At 49.5% G+C, this 20,360-nt stretch overlaps 1 protein-coding gene across 2 annotated transcripts; it reads right to left on the reverse strand.

The window, feature by feature from the left end:
* Positions 1-9,892: 9,892 nt before the first annotated feature.
* On the reverse strand, positions 9,893-18,500 carry HSP90AA1 (heat shock protein 90 alpha family class A member 1). Of its 2 annotated transcripts, none has more exons than XM_069558906.1 (11): positions 17,968-18,500; positions 14,476-14,637; positions 14,019-14,385; positions 13,582-13,715; positions 12,974-13,294; positions 12,640-12,805; positions 12,277-12,467; positions 12,021-12,168; positions 11,589-11,857; positions 10,972-11,305; positions 9,893-10,692 (listed from the first exon to the last, which is right to left on the reverse strand). In XM_069558906.1, exons 2-11 carry the CDS (start codon positions 14,635-14,637, stop codon positions 10,583-10,585), a joined length of 2,202 nt encoding a protein of 733 aa, XP_069415007.1. In that variant the 5' UTR covers positions 17,968-18,500; the 3' UTR covers positions 9,893-10,582. The 2 variants fall into 2 exon arrangements, with proteins under 2 accessions (XP_069415007.1, XP_069415005.1); XM_069558904.1 differs by lacking the exon at positions 17,968-18,500 and adding an exon at positions 15,094-15,326.
* Positions 18,501-20,360: the final 1,860 nt, after the last annotated feature.

Here is a 20,360-nt window from a genome sequence, read left to right on the forward strand (position 1 = left end):
CGTATTCCTTTCCCAATTTTGAACCAGCCTGTTGTTCCATGTCCGGTTCTACCTGTTGCTTTTTGACCTGCATACAGATTTCTCAGGAGACAGGTAAGGTGGTCTGGTGTGCACATCTCTTTAAGAATTTTTGAGTTTGTTGTGATCCACACAGCCAAAGGCTTTAGTGCAGTCAATGAAGCAGAAATAGAGTTTTTCTGGAATTCCTTTGCTTTTTTGATGATCCAACGGATCTTGGCAATTTGATCTCTGGTTCCTCTGCCTTTTCTAAATCCAGGTTGTACGTCTGGAAGTTCTCGCTTCATATACTGCTGAAGCCTGACTTGAAGGATTTTGAGCATTACCTTGCTAGCATGTGAAATGAGTGCAGTTGTGCGGTAGATTGAACATTCTTTGGCATTGCCCTTCTTTGGGATTGGAGTGAAAACTGACCTTTTCCAGTCCTGTGGCCACTGCTGAGTTTTCCAGAGTTGCTGACATATTGAGTGCAGCACTTTAACAGCATCATCTTTTAGGAGTTGAAATAGCTCAGCTGGAATTCCATCACCTCCACTAGCTTTGTTCATAGAGATGCTTCTTAGGCCCACCTGACTTCACACTCCAGGATGTCTAGCTCTAGGTGAGTGACTACACCATCATGGTTATCTGGATCATTAAGATTTTTATTTTGTTTCTTGGTATAATTCTGTGTATAATTGCCACCTCTTAATCTCTTCTGCTTCTGTTAATTCCTTACCATTTCTGTCCTTTATAGTGTCCATCCTTGGATGAAATGTTCCCTTGATATCTCCAATTTTCTGGAAGAGATCTCTAGTCTTCTCAATTCTATTGTTTTTCTCTATTTCTTTGCATTGTTCATTTAAGAAAGCTTTCTTATCTCTCCTTGCTATTCTCTGGAACTCTGCATTCAGTTGAGTTTACTTTTAATTTCTCCCTTGCCTTTCACTTCTCTTCTTTCCTCAGCTATGTGTAAAGCCTCCTCAAACGACCACTTTGCCTTCTTGCATTTCTTTTTATTGGGGATGGTCATTATATGCACAGCAAAACTGCTCAAAAGTATATTTTTTCAATGAATGGTGAAAGGAATTACCAAATTAATATGCCACAAATAATATTAGTTGGACAGTCACTAATTATTTAAAATTAAAATATAGTTGATTTACAATGTTGTCTTTAATTTCTGGTGACAGTGATCCAGCATTTTTACAGGTTATATACCATTGTAGCTTATTTACAAGGTAACTGGTTTAGTTACCCATGCCATACGGTAAATCCTTCTTGGTTATCTGTTTTATACATAGTAGTTTCTATATGTGAATCCCATACTGCTCATTCATCCTTCCCCCTTCCCTCTGCCCTTTGGTAACTGCTAATTTGGTTTCTATGCCTGTGAACCTGTTTGTTTTGTATATACATTCATTAGTATTATCTTTTTAGATTTCACGTATAATTGATATTTGTCTCTGTTTTTCTGACCTATTTCATTAGGCGTAATATTCCGCATTGCCACAGATGGCAGTAGTTCGCTCTTTTTATAGCTGAGTAATAGTCCACTCTGTGTGTGTGTGTTCCTTACAGGTTTCCATGTGGAAGACCATGTGATGAACAGAGAGAGACCACTTTTTCTCTTTTCTGTCAGTCAGGGTACTTTTCATCTTGCCTAACTGCCCTAGCTGAAACCTCCAGGATGGTGTTAAATTCAGGTGGTAAAAATGATCATCCTGTCTTATTTTTCATTTTTATTTACTATTATTTTATTTCTGGTGACGCTGGGTCCTCATCTGCGCAGGCTTTTCTCTAGCCGGGGCGAGCAGGGCTGCCACCCCGCTCAGAGCGCCGGCGCTCACTGGACAGCGTCTCTCGGTGTGGGGCACGGGCTCAGCAGTTGCGGCGCCCGGGGCTGAGTTGCCCCGTGGCACGTGGAGTCTTCCCTGACCAGAGATCAAGCCCATATCCCCTGCATTGGCAGGTGGATTCTTACCCACCGCAATACCAGGGACGTCCCATCCTCTCTGGTTTTTAATTGTGCATTTTTCATTGCCAGGTACCAAGCACCAAGTGCCAAGTACCTTGAGTCTGTTTGAATTACAAAGAAATGTTAAGGAAAAGATGAAATATTTACAGATGAAATGATTCAGTGAAATTCAGAAACTGCTTCAGAAAGCCTAGGGGACAGAAGCGGGTTGTATGGAGTGTGGAGGGGACTGACTGGTGTCGACCATTTGGCCAGATGGGAACAGTCATGGGCTCATGGGGTTCCATGCACAACGAATGGAGTTCAAAGGTGAAATGTTTTATTGGCTTCACCGTCCAGCCTTTTTTTGGCCACACCTAGCTGCTTGTGGGATGTGGGATCTTTTAGTTCTCCAAACAGGGATTGAACTGGCACCCTCAGCTATGAGAGCACAGCGTCCTAACCACTGGACAGCCAGGGAATTCCCTATCCATGCAACTTTTTAAAAGGTGGAGAGCTGACATCAATTTTTTCACTCTGATTTGTTAGCTTTTTTTATTTTTTACCTTGGAATTGAAGAAACACAACAGTGCATTAGGGGCCACATTTTAAGTTCTAGAACTTTCACTGACCAAGTGTCGAGGCTTTAAAGTACTTTCATAAGGAGGTGATTATGTTCTGAGCAGGCATATACACTTGGGAGAAAATACGCTCCGCTCCTCGGAGCCAAAACAGTGTCACAGGATCTTTGTTCAGACTTTGATGGTGCTATTAATACACCATGACTCACAAAGAGCCCTGCTTCCTGGAATGTTCCTTCCTATAGAAGAGTAATCTGTTATCACACTTTCAAAGGTTCGAGAAGATCTTGAAGGCTTAGAAAAGGGACGAACATCTTCCCAGATTATACAATTGTTTTAACAATTTGCTATCCCCACAGGAAGGGGGGAAGGATCAGTTGTGTGCACCAGTTCTTCATTCAGCCCACAAATAAATATCCGGTGCATTGGGCTGGCAGTGGACAAACCGGAGACACGCTTAACCTTCACGGCCAACAGGCACTGGAGAGGCAGGAAGATGGACTGCAGACTTTTCATTGCAGGACAGTTGTGAGAAATGCGTCAAAGAAGGGGGAGGATGCAGGGCAAACTGAGGCCAGACAGGGGGAGAAGATCAGGCGCCATCACTCACACACTTTGAATGGGGTCATTGAATGGAAAGCTGGTGTGGGAAAAAAGTCAAGGGTCTGTGGACAACCCACTAAGGAGTGAGTAGTGGCAGACACGGTCCATTCATGGCACCCCCTTATACCCGGGACCACTCGGAGCTGCAGTGGTCTCATCTATCAAAGGGATGAATAATGATCCTTAGAAGATTCCAGGGCTTCCCTGGTGGTTCAGTGGTAAAGAATCCACCTGCCAGCACAGGAGGCCCGGGTCTGATCCCTGATCTGGGAGGGTCCCACATGCTGAGGAGCAACTAAACGCACGCACCACAACTACCGAACCCGTGTGCGCTGGAGCCGTGTTCTGAAACCAGAAGCCACTGCCACACAACTGAACAGTAGCCCCAGTTGCCGCGACTAGAGAAAAGCCTAGTGAAGACCCAGAGCAGTCATAAATCAGTAAAATTATAGATAAACAAGAAGATCTCGAACTCAAGTGAGATCCATGACGGTAACTGTTGAAGCTGGTTGATGGGACTGTAGCGGCTCACAGTACAGTTCCCCCTGCTTTGTGTGTGCAAATAGACGTGACATGAAAGTTACTGTTTTAACCATTTTTAAATGGATGTGGGAGTTGGACCATAAAGAAGGTTGGGTGCTGAAGAATTGATGCTTTTGAACTGTGGTGTTGGAGAAGACTCTTGAGAGTCCCTTGGACTGCAAGGAGATCCAACTAGTCCATCCTAAGGGAGATCAGTCCTGAATATTCATTGGAAGGACTGATGCTAAAGCTGAAACTCCAATACTTTGGCCACTTGATTCCAAGAACTGACTCACTGGAGAAGACCCTGATGCTGGGAAAGATTGAAGGCGGGAGGAGAAGGGGACGACAGAGGATGAGATGGTTGGATGGTATCACCGACTCAATAGACATGAGTTTGAGCAAACCAAGAGATGGTGAAGGACAAAGAGGCCTGGTGTGCTACAGTCCATGGGGTCACAAAGAGTCGGACACAACTCAGCAACTGAACAACAACAACAATCATTTTTAAGTGTACAGGTCAGTGGAATCAAGTACAATTACGTCATTGTGACCCAATCACTACCATCTATCGCCAGAACTTTTCATCATCCCCAGCTGAAACTGTCCACATTAAATACCAACTCCCCCTCCCCCAGCCCCTGGCAACCACCTCTGTACTGTGTGTCGATGAATTTGACTCCTCTTGATACCTCATATTATGTGGAATCATACTTGGCAATTCCCTGCTAATCCAGTGATTACAACTCCGCTCTTTGGCTGTTGTGGCCTGGGGTTCAATTTGGTCAGGAAACTAATATCCTGGGAACTGTGCAACACAGGCAAAAAATTTTAAAAAATAAGTGGAATCATATAGTAATTTGTCCTTCTGTGTCTAGTTCATTTCACATAGCATACTGTCCTCAAGGTTCATGCATGACATAACATGTACTGGAATATCCTTCCTTTTAAGGCCAAATAATATTTCACTGTGTGTATATGCCACGCTGTGTTTATCCATCAGTTCACTGATGAGGGTTTGGGTTGTTTGTACCTTCTGGCCAATATGACAGTGCTGTGAACACTGATTTCTGAGTATATACCCAGAGGTGGAATTGCTGGGCCATATACTAATTGTTTAATTTTTTTTTTTAATTGTTTAATTTTTCGAGGGACCAAACTCCTTCTACATTTTTTCAGTAACAGCTTGAGAGAGTCGTATATATATATACTATACAATTCATTCATTTAAAGGGTACAGTTTGGGGCTTCCCTGGTGGTCCAGGGGTTAAGAATCTGCCTTCCAATGCAGGGGGTGCAGGTGTGACCCCTGGTGGCGGAACTAAGATCCCATGAGCCAAGGAGCAACTAAGCCTGCACACTAGCGAGGCCCCTGCACCCCAAAGGAAAGCCCGCACAGCCAAAAATTCTGGAACGTGCACAGCTCACCGACTTTTACTACTTCCACAGTGCTGAAAAGCCGTCACAATCTACGTTCAACACTGTGCTGCTGCTGCTGCTACTAAGTCGCTTCAGTCGTGCCCGACTCTGCGACCCCATAGATGGCAGCCCACGAGGCTCCCCCGTCCCTGGGATTCTCCAGGCAAGAACACTGGAGTGGGGTGCCATTGCCTTCTCTGGTTCAACATTATAAACACCCCAAAAAGAAACTCTATAGACATTAAGTGGCGACTCTCCGTGTCTCTTCCCCAAGGTCCCTGTCCAGCCACGCAGCTATGTCCTGTCTCTATGGATTTGGCTACTCTGGACATTTCGTATGAGTGAGATGATGGGATAAAACTGTGGTCCTTTGTGACTGATTTCTCTCACTTGGCATAGTTTTCAAGGAGTGCGAATCAGTATTCATCCCTTTCTATGGCAATAATATTCCACTGCCATGGAATATTTGTTTTCCATTCATCAGTTGATGGACATTTGGTTTGTCTCCACCTTTTGGCTTTTATGAATAATTGTTGTTCAGTCGCTAAGTTGTGTCCGACTCTTTGCGACTCCGTGGACTGCAGGCTCTCCTGACCTTCACCATCTCCTGCAGTTTGCTCAGATTCATGTCCATTGAGCCGGTGATGCTGTCTAACCATCTCATCCTCTGCCGCCCCCTTCTCCTTTTGCCTGCAGTCTTCCCTAGCATCAAGGTCTTTTCCCATGAGTCCACTCTTTGCATCAAGTGGCCAAAGTACTGGAGCTTCAGCTTCAGCAGCAGTCCTTCCAATGAATATTCATGGTTGATTTCCTTTAGGATCAATAATGCTGCTATGAAAATGTGTGCACACATATCCTGAGGACACAGAGGGCTGACTTCACCCTTCTTTTCACATAAGAGACTTGGGCATCCTCAGATTTTGGTGTCCTTGGAGGTCCTGGAACAAAGCCCCTGAGGAATAGACACCCTGGGAGGACTGTATGTATTTTTGTGGACATATGTTTTCATTTCTCCTGGGTACATACCCAGGAGTGGAATTGCTGGATCACATGGTAATTCTATGTTTAACTTTTCCAGGAACTGCCAGGTTGTTTTCCAAAATGGCACGACTTTACACCCCCATCATCGGTGTGTGAGGGCTCCGGTTACTGTGTGTCCTTGTCAACACTTACTCGTCTCTCTCCACTTCTGCGTGCACTTTAGAAGTCTACAAAAGAAAAGTTAACAAAGAAACTAGAAACTGTAAGTGAAAGTGTTTGTAAACTGTGAAGGTCTGAGACGAATTTGTACAGAGATATGAGTACCATGTGCCAAACACTGAAGTACTTTGGATACAGATACTTACCAAACACATCTCTGTTGGAGAGTCAGGACTGGTCCTAGTGGCTCTTCCTCAGCCCCATCACAGAGGGTAGGATCGTCAGACCGAAGTGTGGGATTGCCACTGGGGCAGTGCCCTGGATTTCTCAGTGCTGTTTTTCCCATGTGTAGGGTATGAAGATGAGGCAACCTCATGGAGATGGCGCAGCTGACTTGTCACACCAAATCCACTCAAGTATTCCTGGTATTGAGGACGTTTCCCAAGGGGTGGGTCCCCCTATTCTGAAAACGCAGCCCCAGGGCAGACCACGGTGACCCTCTTTCCATCATCTAAGTGGCTGGGCAGTCTCCAATCCATGCCCAAGGCTGATTGTTCAAGGCACACTGAGCAGGTTTCACCTTCTAGCTTTCTCTCATCACTCAGACGCTCAGGGGTCCCTTCTCAAGACCTAACACGTCCAGGCTCTCAAGACTTGGTTACACTGGGAAGCCCCCCACCTCTACCAGCAGTCACCCTCTTCCTGGAGCACACCCCACCACCACCCCCTTGGAGCCTCCCCACACCCCTGCCCCCCTGCCCCCCCAGCTGAGCCCCTGTACTTCCAACCACAACGGGGGCTCCGTGACCTCTGCCATGGCTGCCTTCCCCAGTGATGAGTGTTTCTCTGTAGTTTTTTATTCTCTAAAATTACTTACTTGGGGCCGTGCTGGGTCTCCACTGCTGTGCAGGTTTGTCTCTAGTTGCGGTGAGCTGGGGCTGCTCTTCATTGCAGTGCGTGCGCTTTCTCATTGAGGGCCGCCTTTTGTTGCAGAGCAGGGCCTCTAGGGCGCAAGCTCTTCCATAGTTCTGGCACACGGGCTTAGCTGCTCCGCGGCATCTTCCCAGATCAGGATTTGAATCCGCGTCCCCTGCACTGGCAGGGGGATTTCTTTACCGCTGGACCACCAGGGAAACCCCCTGGTGATGCATCTTTCGTGTGTTGGGCTGGTCCTTCGCTGGTGTTCAATGAAAGCATGAGGAATCTGTGCTTGATAGCAACTAGTGAGTTCAGAGGACCAGGAGACAGCAAGACCAGGGCAGTCCAGGGAAAATTCTAGAAGGGTGAGGCTTGGGTTGGGGCTTGCAGGAGGTTACACTGCAGAAAGTATGGGGGGACCTGAGCCCAAGCACGGTGACCGGCTGAGTAGTGAGCCCCAGTTAAACACCAGGCACCTGCTAAGCACACTACCTAGAAAACGCCAGAACAGGCTCCTGAGTATTTCTATTAGCTGATTTACAAGTGAAGTAATGAGGCGCAGGACTTGCTCAGACCCGCTTCTGAATCCCTATATTCTGCTTTCTATAGCTCTGCTTTGTTTTCATTTGCTGTTTATGTACAAAACATGGTTCAAATTCACCCATTTTGTGTATTTTAAGCTGGAATTTTAATAAACACACAGCTGTGCAGCTGTGATGTTTCAGGGCCCAAGTTCCCTCCTGGACCCCCTGCAGTCCAGTCCCCACTAGGGTCCCTGCTTTCCATAGCCGTGAAGTCGCTCAGTCGTGTCCGACTCTTTGCGACCCCATGGACTGTAGCCTACCAGGCTTCTCCGTCCATGGGATTTTCCAGGCAAGAACACTGGAGTGGGTTACCATTTCCTTCTCCAGGAGATCTTCCCGACCCAGGGATCGAACTCAGGTCTCCCGCATTGGAGGCAGGCACTTTAACCTCTGAGACTCCATAGCTGTGCCTTACCTAAAATTCTATGAAATCTTACAGGAGGTAGTGGTTTTTTTTGTCTGGCTTCTCTCACTTTTCTCCATTTACCTTGGTCTCTAATTTCTGTTTTCCAGCTCTCAGATGCAGGGTCTTGCTTAACTTCTTGTAAAATGTATTCCTGTTTAGTATGCCATTACAATTTGTTTTTGTTTTCCAGGCATTTTAAAATACTGATGACTTTTTTCCTGCTAACAAAATTTGTTTCATATATTGATCTCCTGTCTTAGGACTTTGCTCTGCTGATGAATCCTTGTGCCGGTTTTGTAGATTTCTCACAACCACATAATCCCTGAGTGTCTTTTTCCACTCTGGTGGTCAGTGGTAAACTATCTGCCTGTCAGTGCAGGAGCAGCAGGTTCAATGCCTGGTTAGGAAAGATCCCCCGGAGAAGGAAATGGCACCCCACTCCAGTCCTCTTGCCCATGGACAGAGGAACCCAGCAGGCTAGAGTCCATGGGGGTCACCGTCAGTCACAAGTTAGCAACTGAGCACATTCCCATCTTGCACCATACCCACCTCTGCTTCCCAGCGCTCTGTACACTCATCAGCGTGGGACTAGTTACATTAGCGTGAAGACTGGACTTGGCAGCAGTAGGTTGGGGACCCCTTGACAATTGAAGGTCAGCACCAGCCTGGTGTTTGTGTCCTTTACCTCATCTTCTCACCCCCAGGGGTGGGCACCTGTGGTCTCTGTGGTCCATCTCCAGCACAGGGCTTGCTGGGGGACAGTTCCAATTACACGCCTGCCATTAACACGCCTTTCCATAATTCAGGGGGGAAATGCTCTGTGGGCATTTTTTTTCCACTGGAGACACTTTATAGAGGACTAATACTTTTAATTTGAATGGAATTCTTAGTCTCCTTACTAGAGGTGGGAAATAAGAGAACTTGTTTTTTGTCCTTCAATTATTAATTCCTGAACAGCAGGACCACTGGCACCAGACCAGCTGAGCCACAAGGGAAGCCCAAGAATACTGGAGTGGGTAGCCTGTCCCTTCTCCAGCAGATCTTCCTGACCCAGGAATTGAATCAGGATCTCCCATGTTGCAGATTCTTTACTATCAGGGAAGCCCTCCGGGGAGTTAAAAACTGCTGCTGCATTAGATTGGTAAGGATCAAAGAAGGTTATTGCTTACCCACCCAGGCACTTACTACCCACCAGCACTTACTATCCATGACAGACCTTCCAGTCTGTGGACTCTCCAGGCCTCTCTGACTCTAGGTCCAAATCCTGGGTAGACCTCCCACCAAGTACTCTAATGCTCACCCCTGCCCTCTCCAACTGCTGTGTGCTTATGTCTGTCAGCAGCCTCCTGGACACACCTTTCCTGAGGCTCAATAAAGAACCAGAGAACAAGCAGCAGAGACGGTTTCAGGTGGGAAGGTGTTCAGCAGCTGTGGTTCATAAGGGCAAGGCAGTAAAAGGGCGGTTATTACACATCCCGTTTCACCAATACCATCAGAGTGCAGCTCAGACATTGAAATTCTAAAGCACAATGATGTTATTATAAAGTCTAACACATGGACACAAAAGCAGCAAGTTCCATTCTCCTGTCTTTTAAGTATAGAGGCTCACCCCCAAACATGTGGCCTGAGCACCCTAAGGTCACAGCAGTAGGCTCTAGGGAGGCCACACCAACCACCTGCTCCCTTGACTCTCCTCTAGGGAAGAGGCGCACCCCTCATGTTTTACATTCTGGGACCACCCCCACAAGTAAGACATCACACATCATTTCTTTTAATTCATCTGTATTTGTTACAACTTTTTGAAGCAGAATGTGACTTGAGCACTACATTTCCATTCACAAAACTGGCTCCAAGTTACCTTTCCAGAGGCTTTACAACATGCCTGGGCAGGCTTATAATTTTGCTACTCTAAACAATATTTTTCTTTGGAAAACAAGCCCTATGTATGGACAGTGACTCCAATCAAGTTGGTTCAGCTTAACATACTAACTTCTAGAGGCCTGGCACATGCAGTCATAACTACAGGGGATGGAAGTTTTAAAAAGTATATCCCAGAAGATGAAAACTTGCTGTAGTAAGTGTTTCTTTTAAACACCAAGGTATATTCTTCAGAACACTTCAGTGACAGAAAATTTTGGTCTACTAAAGAATCCGCTTGATAGCTAAACACTTCAGACCACAAAGTTAACAGAGGTTACACACACCTTACAACAAAGGTTAACTACTTCCATCTGTTAAAATAAGCCAACATGAAACTAGGAAAAAACGAGCTCTGCTTTAGTGCTAAAAGTATCACAGTATCACACTTAGTATAAAGAAATCTTATCCTCCCCTTATGCAGTTGTCATGCCATACAGATTTTAAATGTTAACAAAAATAAAGAAATACTCGAGAACATATTGGAGGGAACGGAGACAGCGCGTTGCACACACCGCCAGGCGAGCCTCGGCAGCGCTCAGTCTACTTCCTCCATGCGGGACGTGTCGTCGTCTCCTTCCAGGGGCGGCATTTCCTCAGTGACTGCAGCGCTGCTGTCGTCAGCAGTGGGGTCATCCTCGTCAATACCTTGAAGGAAATAAACACGGATTAAGTTTCTTCAAGCCGCATAATTAGTCCAACACTACAGGTTCCTCATACCCGCTTCTCAAGGCTGAGCGAATTAGAAGCGACATGACGAAAGGGGCTTATTTACCCCCTTTTAACTCATGTGACTTCAGTGTTTTGCAAATGGAAAAACAAGAGTGCCCAACTTTGTTGAAATTGCTGAAAGTTCACCCTTTTCAACAGTCATCTGTTTAGGTTTTCCCCCAATGGTATTACACATGGTACTTGCACAAGGCTTACCAAGACCAAGTTTGATCATCCTGTAGATCCTGTTGGCGTGTGTCTGGGGATCCTCCAGACTGAAGCCAGAAGACAGGAGAGCTGTTTCGTACAGCAGGATCACCAGATCCTTCACAGACTTGTCATTCTTGTCAGCCTCTGCCTTTTGCCTCAAGGTCTCGATGATGGAATGGTCAGGGTTGATCTCCAGGTGCTTCTTGGCTGCCATGTAACCCATCGTCGAGTTGTCTCTCAGGGCTTGCGCCTTCATGATCCGCTCCATGTTTGCTGTCCAGCCGTATGTGCTTGTGACAATGCAGCACGGGGAGGTCACCAGCCGGTTGGACACGACCACCTTTCATAAAAAAAAAAGTATACAGCGATAACTGGGCACAGAGGTGTTCCATTCTCAGTGCTTGTCACCAGGTTTATTTGAATATTTAAGGAACTTGAGTATTAATGAATCAAATACTATTTGCAAATACTATTGCAAATCCGAAGCTTTAAGTTCCTTTTAAGTTCTAATGTCTTTAAAGATGTTAAGGACTATGTATATGTGACTTGTTCAAAAGACACCTAACACCCCTAAGAAGGGTTAGTAACCAGAAAATATAAGAAAAAAGATGGTATTCACACACCTTTTCAACTTTCTTCTCCAAAATGTCCTTCATGATTTTGCAGAGGTTTTCAAACTTTGTCTTTTTCTCTTCTTGTTTCTTTTTCTCTTCCTCATCTTCTGGAAGTTCCAGGCCCTCTTTGGTGACTGACACTAAGGTCTTCCCCTCAAACTCCTTCAGCTGTTGCACACAGTACTCATCAATAGGCTCAATCATGTAGATCACTTCCAAGCCATGCTTCCGGAGACGCTCCACAAAGGCCGAGTTGGCTACCTGGTCCTTTGTCTCACCTAAGAAACAGAAGTTTTTTATCTTTTAACAGCAGTCTCATTTATTTCGGCTAGATTAACTCCTACTAAATTATGTGTACCACCACACGGGTAGAAAATATGTGCAACTGTTCCTATGGGATCACAAAAAGATCGACTGTCACAGTTATTGCCTGTAAGTTACCTGTGATGTAATAGATGTGTTTCTGGTTTTCCTTCATTCTTGTGCAATAGTCCTTGAGAGAAACCATCTCATCACCAGAAGCAGAAGTATAGTACCTCAACAGCTCTGAAAGCTTCTTCCGATTTTGGGAATCTTCATGTATTCCAAGCTGAAAAGACAATGTTAGCTTTAGAAAGACTTTCTCTGTGTTCAGTTATTTCAAAAGGAAAATCAGTTTGATTACTACTCTTAATAGTCAAATGTGTTTCTAACCAACCTTAATATTTTTAGAGAACTGCTCATAAAACTTCTTGTAGTTCTCCTTATCTTCTGCCAGTTCAGTGAAGAGTTCCAAGCACTTTTTGACCAAATTCTTCCTGATAACTTTCAAAATTTTGCTTTGTTGCAACATCTCACGGGAAATGTTCAGAGGAAGATCCTCAGAATCCACCACACCTCTAATGAAATCTGAAACAGACCAAATGCAGCCAGTCACTCCAAAGACAAAAACTGACAAATCCGTAAACCCAAAAAACCAAAGATGAATGATTTTCCCCATGTTTAGTTTAAAAACCAGGAGCCGACAGGACTAATCTCTTAGACTAGTAACAGTGAGTTTCTTCTATCAGACTATACTTACTCAGGTATTCAGGGATTAGCTCCTCACAGTTATCCATGATGAAAACTCTGCGAACATACAACTTAATGTTGTTCTTCTTCTTTCTGTTTTCAAACAGGTCAAAAGGAGCTCGTCTTGGGACAAAAAGAAGGGCTCTGAATTCCAACTGTCCTTCAACTGAAAAATGCTATAATAAAACAATCAAGATTAACACAGGGCAAACAACTTGAAGCAATAAAAAATTTCACGTATACCAGAGTTACCTAACAATGACTCTGGGCAAAGCATGGGGCATCGAGGAACAGAATGCAGCCTCCAACATCTGCAGAGAAGGAAGCACTTAGCAGTCACTCACCTTGACCGCCAAGTGGTCCTCCCAGTCGTTGGTCAGGCTCTTGTAGAACTCTCCATACTCCTCGTTAGTGATGTCATCAGGGTTTCTGGTCCAGATAGGCTTTGTCTTGTTCAGCTCTTCTTGATCGATGTACTTCTCCTTGATCTTCTTCTTCTTCTTCTTGTCCCCATCCTTCTTCTCTTCCTCCTCTTCATCTGAGCCAACGTCTTCTATCTCGGGCTTGTCATCAGACTCCTTTTCTTCTTTCTCCTTCTCTTCCTCTTTGTCTTCCTTCTCTTCTGCTTCATCATCGCTAACTTCTTTATCACGTTCCTTTTCCACCTTCAAAGGAGGACAAATCACGTCACCTCTCCACAAAACTGGGGGAAAAAGGCTAAAGGAGACTGCAGCACTTACACCAATACCACCTGAGAAACACTAGTAGCCAGAAAGCTACTCACCCATTTCTGAAGGATCTATTAACAGCCCTGGGAACCTTGACAGGAGTCGACCCACCAGCCCAGGAAATTAGTGCAAGTTTGGATCTCTTATAAAAAGCACGAATGACTAACAGGATTTCAGTTCAATCACTTTAGTAACCTACATATACAGGATACATGGAAACTCACAAAAAGAGTGATGGGATAGCCAATGAACTGAGAATGCTTCTTCACAATCTCCTTTATTCTCCGCTCCTCCAGGTACTCAGTCTGGTCTTCTTTCAGATGCAGAATAACCTTTGTTCCACGCCCCATCGGTTCTCCTGAAAAGGAAGTCCAGAGATTGAGGCCAATTTCAATCACAATGGCCTGATCAAGGCAAAAAAAAATACTATTTCGCTCTCTAGGGCAGTTATCCGAAAAGTCTATGAAGCAGAAGCTTGTGGTTACTACAACTGGGCAGAGTCTCAGGGCAGTTAACGGCCTTGCCCAAGATAACCAACCACAAGTGCATATGCATGCTATCACCCTCCAGGCAAACAGGTTTTTAAACGCTACACACAAACTTCACCCCTTCTTTGGGGCTCCAGTGCCTAAAGCACCCCACCCTGTTCTCGGGTGCCTACCTGTGTCAGTCCTCACTGTGAAGGACCCTCCTGCAGAAGACTCCCAGGCATACTGCTCATCATCGTTATGTTTGGTGATGACGGTCACTTTCTCAGCCACCAAATAGGCTGAATAAAACCCGACACCAAACTGGCCAATCATGGAGATATCAGCGCCAGCCTGCAAAGCCTCCATGAACGCTTTGGTCCCAGACTTGGCGATGGTGCCCAGATTATTAATCAAATCGGCCTTGGTCATCCCGATGCCGGTGTCCACGATGGTGAGGGTTCGATCTTGCTTGTTCGGTATGAGATTAATGTGCAGCTCTTTCCCCGAGTCTAATTTACTGGGATCGGTCAAGCTCTCATACCTGATCTTGTCCAGGGCCTATTTAAAAAAAGACACGTGATGACACGCAACTTCCCCCCTAAAACAGTGCCCTTTCACACAAACACCCCACTCCGCAATGAGACTTACGTCTGACGAGTTTGAAATCAGCTCCCTCAGGAAAATCTCTTTATTCGAGTAGAAAGTGTTGATGATCAGTGACATCAACTGGGCAATTTCCGCCTGGAAGGCGAACGTCTCCACCTCCTCCTCCTCCATCGGCTGGTCCTGGGCCTGGGTCTCCTCGGGCATCTGCCGGGGAACGCGGAGCCCGTGAGGCCACCGGCCGGACCCCTCCCCGCCGCGTCTCGCTCCCGCTCCCGAGACCGGGGCGCGCGGGAGGCGCCGGCTGACAAAGGATGACCTCATTCCGGGGGCCGGGCGCCGCCGCCACCGCCGCCGCCCACGCCGGCCGCACGGCCGCCGCTCGGCCCGGGCGCCCCCACCCGCGGCCCGGGGACCCCCCTCCGGGGCCGCAGACCCCGGCCCTCACCATCCCGCACGACCCCGGAGCCCCGGGGCCCACTCGCTCCCGACGGCGGGGGGAGGGCGGGGGGGAGGGGACGGGAGACCGCCGCAGGCCCGAGGCCTACCGGGTTAATCACGGCGGCCCCGGGCCCGCCGGCCTCAGGGGGCTCCGGGGGCTGCCCTCGCCGCCGCCCACCCGCCCGTGGATCCCCGCGTCCCCCTACAACCGCCTCCCCTCACCTTGGCTGAAGGACTAGCACGGGCTCCGCAGCGACGCAGCACCGGGACGCAGAGGCAACTGGCGCGCCGCCCCCGCGCCGCCCTTATATAGAGGCGGGCCCGCCCAGCGCGCGGCGCCTTTTCCAGAAGCCTCCCGAACCTTCCGGAAGAACCCTCCCCAACCGCCGGCGCGGCCGCGCGCCTGCGCCTGCGCACTGGAGGCCGCCCGCCCCCTCCTCGGGGCCGCGCCGCGCGCTCCCACGCCTCAGGGCGCCTGCGTGCCAAGCGTGCCCGCGCCCGCCGCAGTGCGCCTGCGCTATCCGGAGCGTTCCGGCGGGTCTCGCGCCTTCCGGTGCCGCCGTTCCCAGCCCTACCTGCCCCGGCGCGCGGCGTTCTGCGCCCCGCCGGCCTCACACCGCTGGCCCGCCAACCCCGCTTGGCGCGCGTCGGCCTAACGCTCCCCCGACCCAAACCTCTGTCCAGGCCCCGGGGGCTGATCGCCCGTGCCAGCAGCTCTGGGAAGTCCAGAAAAGTAAACTCTCGGTGGTTAAAGCGTGTCCCCAGATAGTGTGCGCTCCGGATCCCCCCAGCATCGGGACCCCCCGACTATGGGCCTGGGGCTAGGTTTCGAGCCTTGAGGCCGCGCTTAGGGGATCAAAGCCGGGGTGAGGGGTCCAGTCCCGTGTCACAGGTATATGCTTGGGGCCTTGATCGCAGGCTCAGGTCCATGGTTAGGGGTTTGGGGGGGTCCGGGCAGCGATTAGAGGGTCTAGGGCGCATCTCTTTGCCAGGGGCAGCGGTTATAGGTTCAGGGCCCTAGGAATTCGGGCAACAAGTGCCTGCCAGAGCCTCGTTAACGCGGAGGCTCAGAGCCCCAGCCTGGTTGTGGGGTGCAGCGGTCTGTGAGCGAGGGGTGACCAGCGTGTGTGCAGGGGGAGCAGAGGGGAACTCCAGAGCCTCGTGGGTCTGTTCGGCTGGTTCTGAACCAGAGGTGGGCCCTGGAACAAACCACCATTCCCCCGCCACTCCAGTATGGGGACTCGTCCTGTCCTTAGGCCCGATTGCGCCCAAGGCAGGGGGAGCGGTGGCGCGGGGAATGTTAAAAGGGGACACAGTCCCGAATTCTCCCGGCCTTTGCTTAGTTCTTTGAGCCTTTGTACCTACTTTGTGCTGTGCTTAGTCGCTCAGTCGTGTCCAACTCTGCGACGGTAGCCCGCCAGGCTCCTCTGTCCAGGGGGATTCTCCAGGGACGAATACTGGAGTAGGTTGCCATGCCTTCCTCCAGGGGATCTTCTCGAACCCAGGCCTCCTGCATTGCAAGAGGATTCTTTACCGTCTGCGCCGGTGGCTTCCCTGTTACCTACTTTGGGTTTGTTTTAAAACTGCATCTTTCAAGGCACTGCAGGCCCTAGTCTGGAATTCTGGGACTTGGTGATCATACATGCTGACCCAGCCCACGCACGCATCATGATTTTGTTAAAAGGCCCATCTCTTTTTACTTATTTTTCTGTGTAATTTGAGATATCGTATGATGGAGGCTCTGCGGCAGAGAATCTGCCTGCAATGCAGGAGACCTGGGTTCCATCCCTGGGTTGGGAAGATCCCCTGGAGGAGGGCATGGCAACCCACTCCAGGGTTCTTTAGAGAATCCCGTGGACAGAGGAGCCTGGCGGGCTACATAGCCCAAGGGGTTGCAGAGTCGAACACGACTGAGCGACTGAGTACATATCTTGCACACGTGAAGTATATAATTCACGGTATGGGTAATTAACTTGCTTTAAAAGATAATTTCTAAGTGGGAATCCTAAAAGTGTTTAGAACAGTGTCAGATGGTTGCGGGGGGATTGGGGGAGGATCTTGGGTCTTCAACCCGGTCAATAGCGGGCGGGGGGTGGGGGCGTCGGCGATCCAGGAAGCCGAGGCTTCCCGAGCAGGCAGCCCTGCCCTGCCCAGGCCTCTCCCGGTTAGCCATCCCCTTCTTCTGGGCTCCTTTGTCTCCAGTGCCTTCTACCACTGCCCCGCCCCCCCCCCCCCTTCTTGGGAACAATCTGGAAGCTCCTTACGATGTAAACAAACTTGACTGACGACTCCCTTCACTTCCTAGTCTCCAGGGAAACCCAGCTTTTCCAGGAATAGGGTTCTCACATTGGGGCTTGAGCCCCCTTTGGGAGGCTGTGACATCAGCGCGGGGTGTCCGGAGCCCCGTTAAAACCGGGAGAGAACAGACTGGAAACCAGCAGCCACGTGGTGAGGGTGGGTGGGGGTGGAAGGAGTAAAACGTGTTTCTGAGCTCAGATGGGGTGGCAGCTCCCGGCAGGCGGCCCGGGTTTTCCCTGCGGCCTGGGCTGGGGGCGGGGCGGGGGGAGGAGGGAGGGGAGGACAAGTGGAGCGGCCGGGGCGATGGCGCCGAACTTCCCCGGTCGCCACCGTCGGCGGGCGCCCCTCCGGCGGGCCGGCCCGCTTCCTTCTTTCTGCCCAGCTGCCGTGGCCGGGGAAGTTTAAGAGTTGGCCTAGACGAGCTGTTCAGAGCCCCGGCGGTGAGATCCCCGGTGTCTGGACCTTGGTCTCCTCCAGCGGCCACTGTGGACCCGGCGTTCCCCGCAAGCCCCAAGCCTTAACCCCCTTCTTCCAAACTCCTGCCGCCCGCCCGCCTACTGACCGCGGTCGCCGGGGACAGGACGGTTCGGCCCCGTCCCTCCCGGCACCGGCTCCAAACCAATGGCCCGGGCCGGCCGTGGTCCCCTCTCCCCTGCCGCTCCAACCCCGTCCCCTCTTGGGCGCCAGGGCGCTTCCAGCCTCCAGGCCTGGGTGCCGCGCTCACGCCCTCCGCCTGCGCCCCCCGGGCACCTGGAGTCCGTCCCCAGCCCGCCCCAACCCCCTCACGCCGCTGCTCACCTGCGAGACCTCCAGAGCCGCGTGGCCAACTCGCGCCTCTTTCTGCCCGGGCGAGCCCAGTGTGTGTCCCCCACCCCGTGGCTGGGGCGAGCTGTGCGAGCCAGATCTGGCCCTGGCCGTGTCTCCCGCTCCCGTACACACGCCCCAGACCCTGTGGGACACCACATCCCTCCTGGGAGACAAGCCAGGCCTGCAGGGCGGCCCCACCGAACCCCTGGTCCTTGGTTCCCACTGCACACCCTGCCACGCCCTTCTCTAACCCTCGCTGCCCCAGCGGCCGGCCCGCGCAGGGCTGGGACATGGGCTCCCCTCGACCTGAAGCACCGGTGCCTTTCCTATCAGTGTTCCAGGGGAGCTTCAGCACAGGCATTTCCTTAGGGGCCCCTTCCTGCCTGTGCTTTCCTGCCAGACCCAGCCTGTCCCCTGATAGAGATGGGTTCTCAGCGTGTGGGCACCTTCCCTCCTGGCCTGAGCCCCACGGAGCCCTACCCCCGTGGTCTCCACTCACTTCTTCCTTTTGCTCCCAGCCTTCTCCCGCTTCCTCCACCAGGCTATGTCTAATATATCTTCAAGTCCTGCAGACTTAGCTGCTGAATGTTTGTTGAGCTCATCCCCAAGTGATGCTGTCAGGGCAATTTGACCATCTTTCTCTGTTTGAAACCTTGCCGTGTCCCTCCATTAGGAAGCTGGGACACCAGGCCTGGACCCTGGGGGCAGGTGTCCTGGATTCAAATCCCAGCTCTACCACTGCCTCCCTGTGCGCTGGGGCAGCTTGTTACTCCCTCTGGGCCTCGGGGTTCAGTGTCTGCAGAATGGGTATGTGTCTTCCTCACAGAGCTGTTGTAAGTCCTAATGTTAGCTCATTCTGTTTTGGGAAAGGGCCCGACAGCACCTGCCACACAGTAACTGCTGTACACATGTTTATTAACGTAAATCAATAACTTTCTAATTCCCCTTTTGATTTCTTCTTTGACCCATGGGTAATTTATAAATGTGCAAGTTTCTAGATACTTGGAGGTTTTAGTTCAGTTCAGTTCAGTTGCTCAGTCGTGTCCGACTCTTTGCGACCCCACGAATCGCAGCACGCCAGACCTCCCTGTCCACCACCAATTCCTGGAGTTCACCCAGACTCACATCCATCGAGTCAGTGATGCCATCCAGCCATCTCATCCTCGGTCGTCCCCTTCTCCTCCTGCCCCCAATACCTCCCAACATCAGAGTCTTTTCCAATGAGTCAACTCTTCGCATGAGGTGGCCAAAGTACTGGAGTTTCAGCTTCAGCATCATTCCTTCCAAAGAAACTCCAGGGCTGATCTCCTTCAGAATGGACTGGTTGGATCTTCTTGCAGTCCAAGGGACTCTCAAGAGTCTTCTCCAACACCACAGTTCAAAAGCATCAATTCTTCGGCGCTCAGCCTTCTTCACAGTCCAACTCTCACATCCATACATGACCACAGGAAAAACCATAGCCTTGACTAGATGGACCTTAGTCAGCAAAGTAATGTCTCTGCTTTTGAATATGCTATCTAGGTTGGTCATAACTTTCCTTCCAAGGAGTAAGCGTCTTTTAATTTCATGGCTACAGTCACCATCTGCAGTGATTCTGGAGCCCCCAAAAATCAAGTCTGACACTGTTTCCACTGTTTGCCCATCTATTTCCCATGAAGTGATGGGACCGGATGCCATGATCTTCGTTTTCTGAATGTTGAGCTTTAAGCCAACTTTTTCACTCTTCTCTTTCACTTTCATCAAGAGGCTTTTTAGTTCCTCTTCACTTTCTGCCATAAGGGTGGTGTCATCTGCATATCTGAGGTTATTGATATTTCTCCCGGCAATCTTGATTTCAGCTTGTGTTTCTTCCAGTCCAGCATTTCTCATGATGTACTCTGCATAGAAGTTAAATAAGTAGGGTGACAATATACAGCCTTGACGTACTCCTTTTCCTATTTGGAACCAGTCTGATGTTCCATGTCCAGTTCTAACTGTTGCTTCCTGACCTGCATACAGATTTCTCAAGAGGCAGGTCAGGTGGTCTGGTATTCCCACCTCTTTCAGAATTTTCCACAATTTATTGTGAGCCACACAGTCAAAGGCTTTGGCATAGTCAATCAAGCAGAAATAGATGTTTTTCTGGAACTCTCTTGCTTTTTCCATGATCCAGCGGATGTTGGCAATTTGATCTCTGGTTCCTCTGCCTTTTCTAAAACCAGCTTGAACATCAGAAGTTCATGGTTCACGTATTGCTGAAGCCTGGCTTGGAGAATTTTGAGCATTACTTTACTAGCGTGTGAGATGAGTGCAATTGTGCGGTAGTTTGAGCATTCTTTGGCATTGCCTTTCTTTGGGATTGGAATGAAAACTGACCTTTTCCAGTCCTGTGGCCACTGCTGAGT

This window comes from Ovis canadensis, chromosome 18 (assembly GCF_042477335.2).
Source record: "Ovis canadensis isolate MfBH-ARS-UI-01 breed Bighorn chromosome 18, ARS-UI_OviCan_v2, whole genome shotgun sequence".
In the NCBI taxonomy this organism is placed as follows: Eukaryota; Metazoa; Chordata; class Mammalia; order Artiodactyla; family Bovidae; genus Ovis; species Ovis canadensis.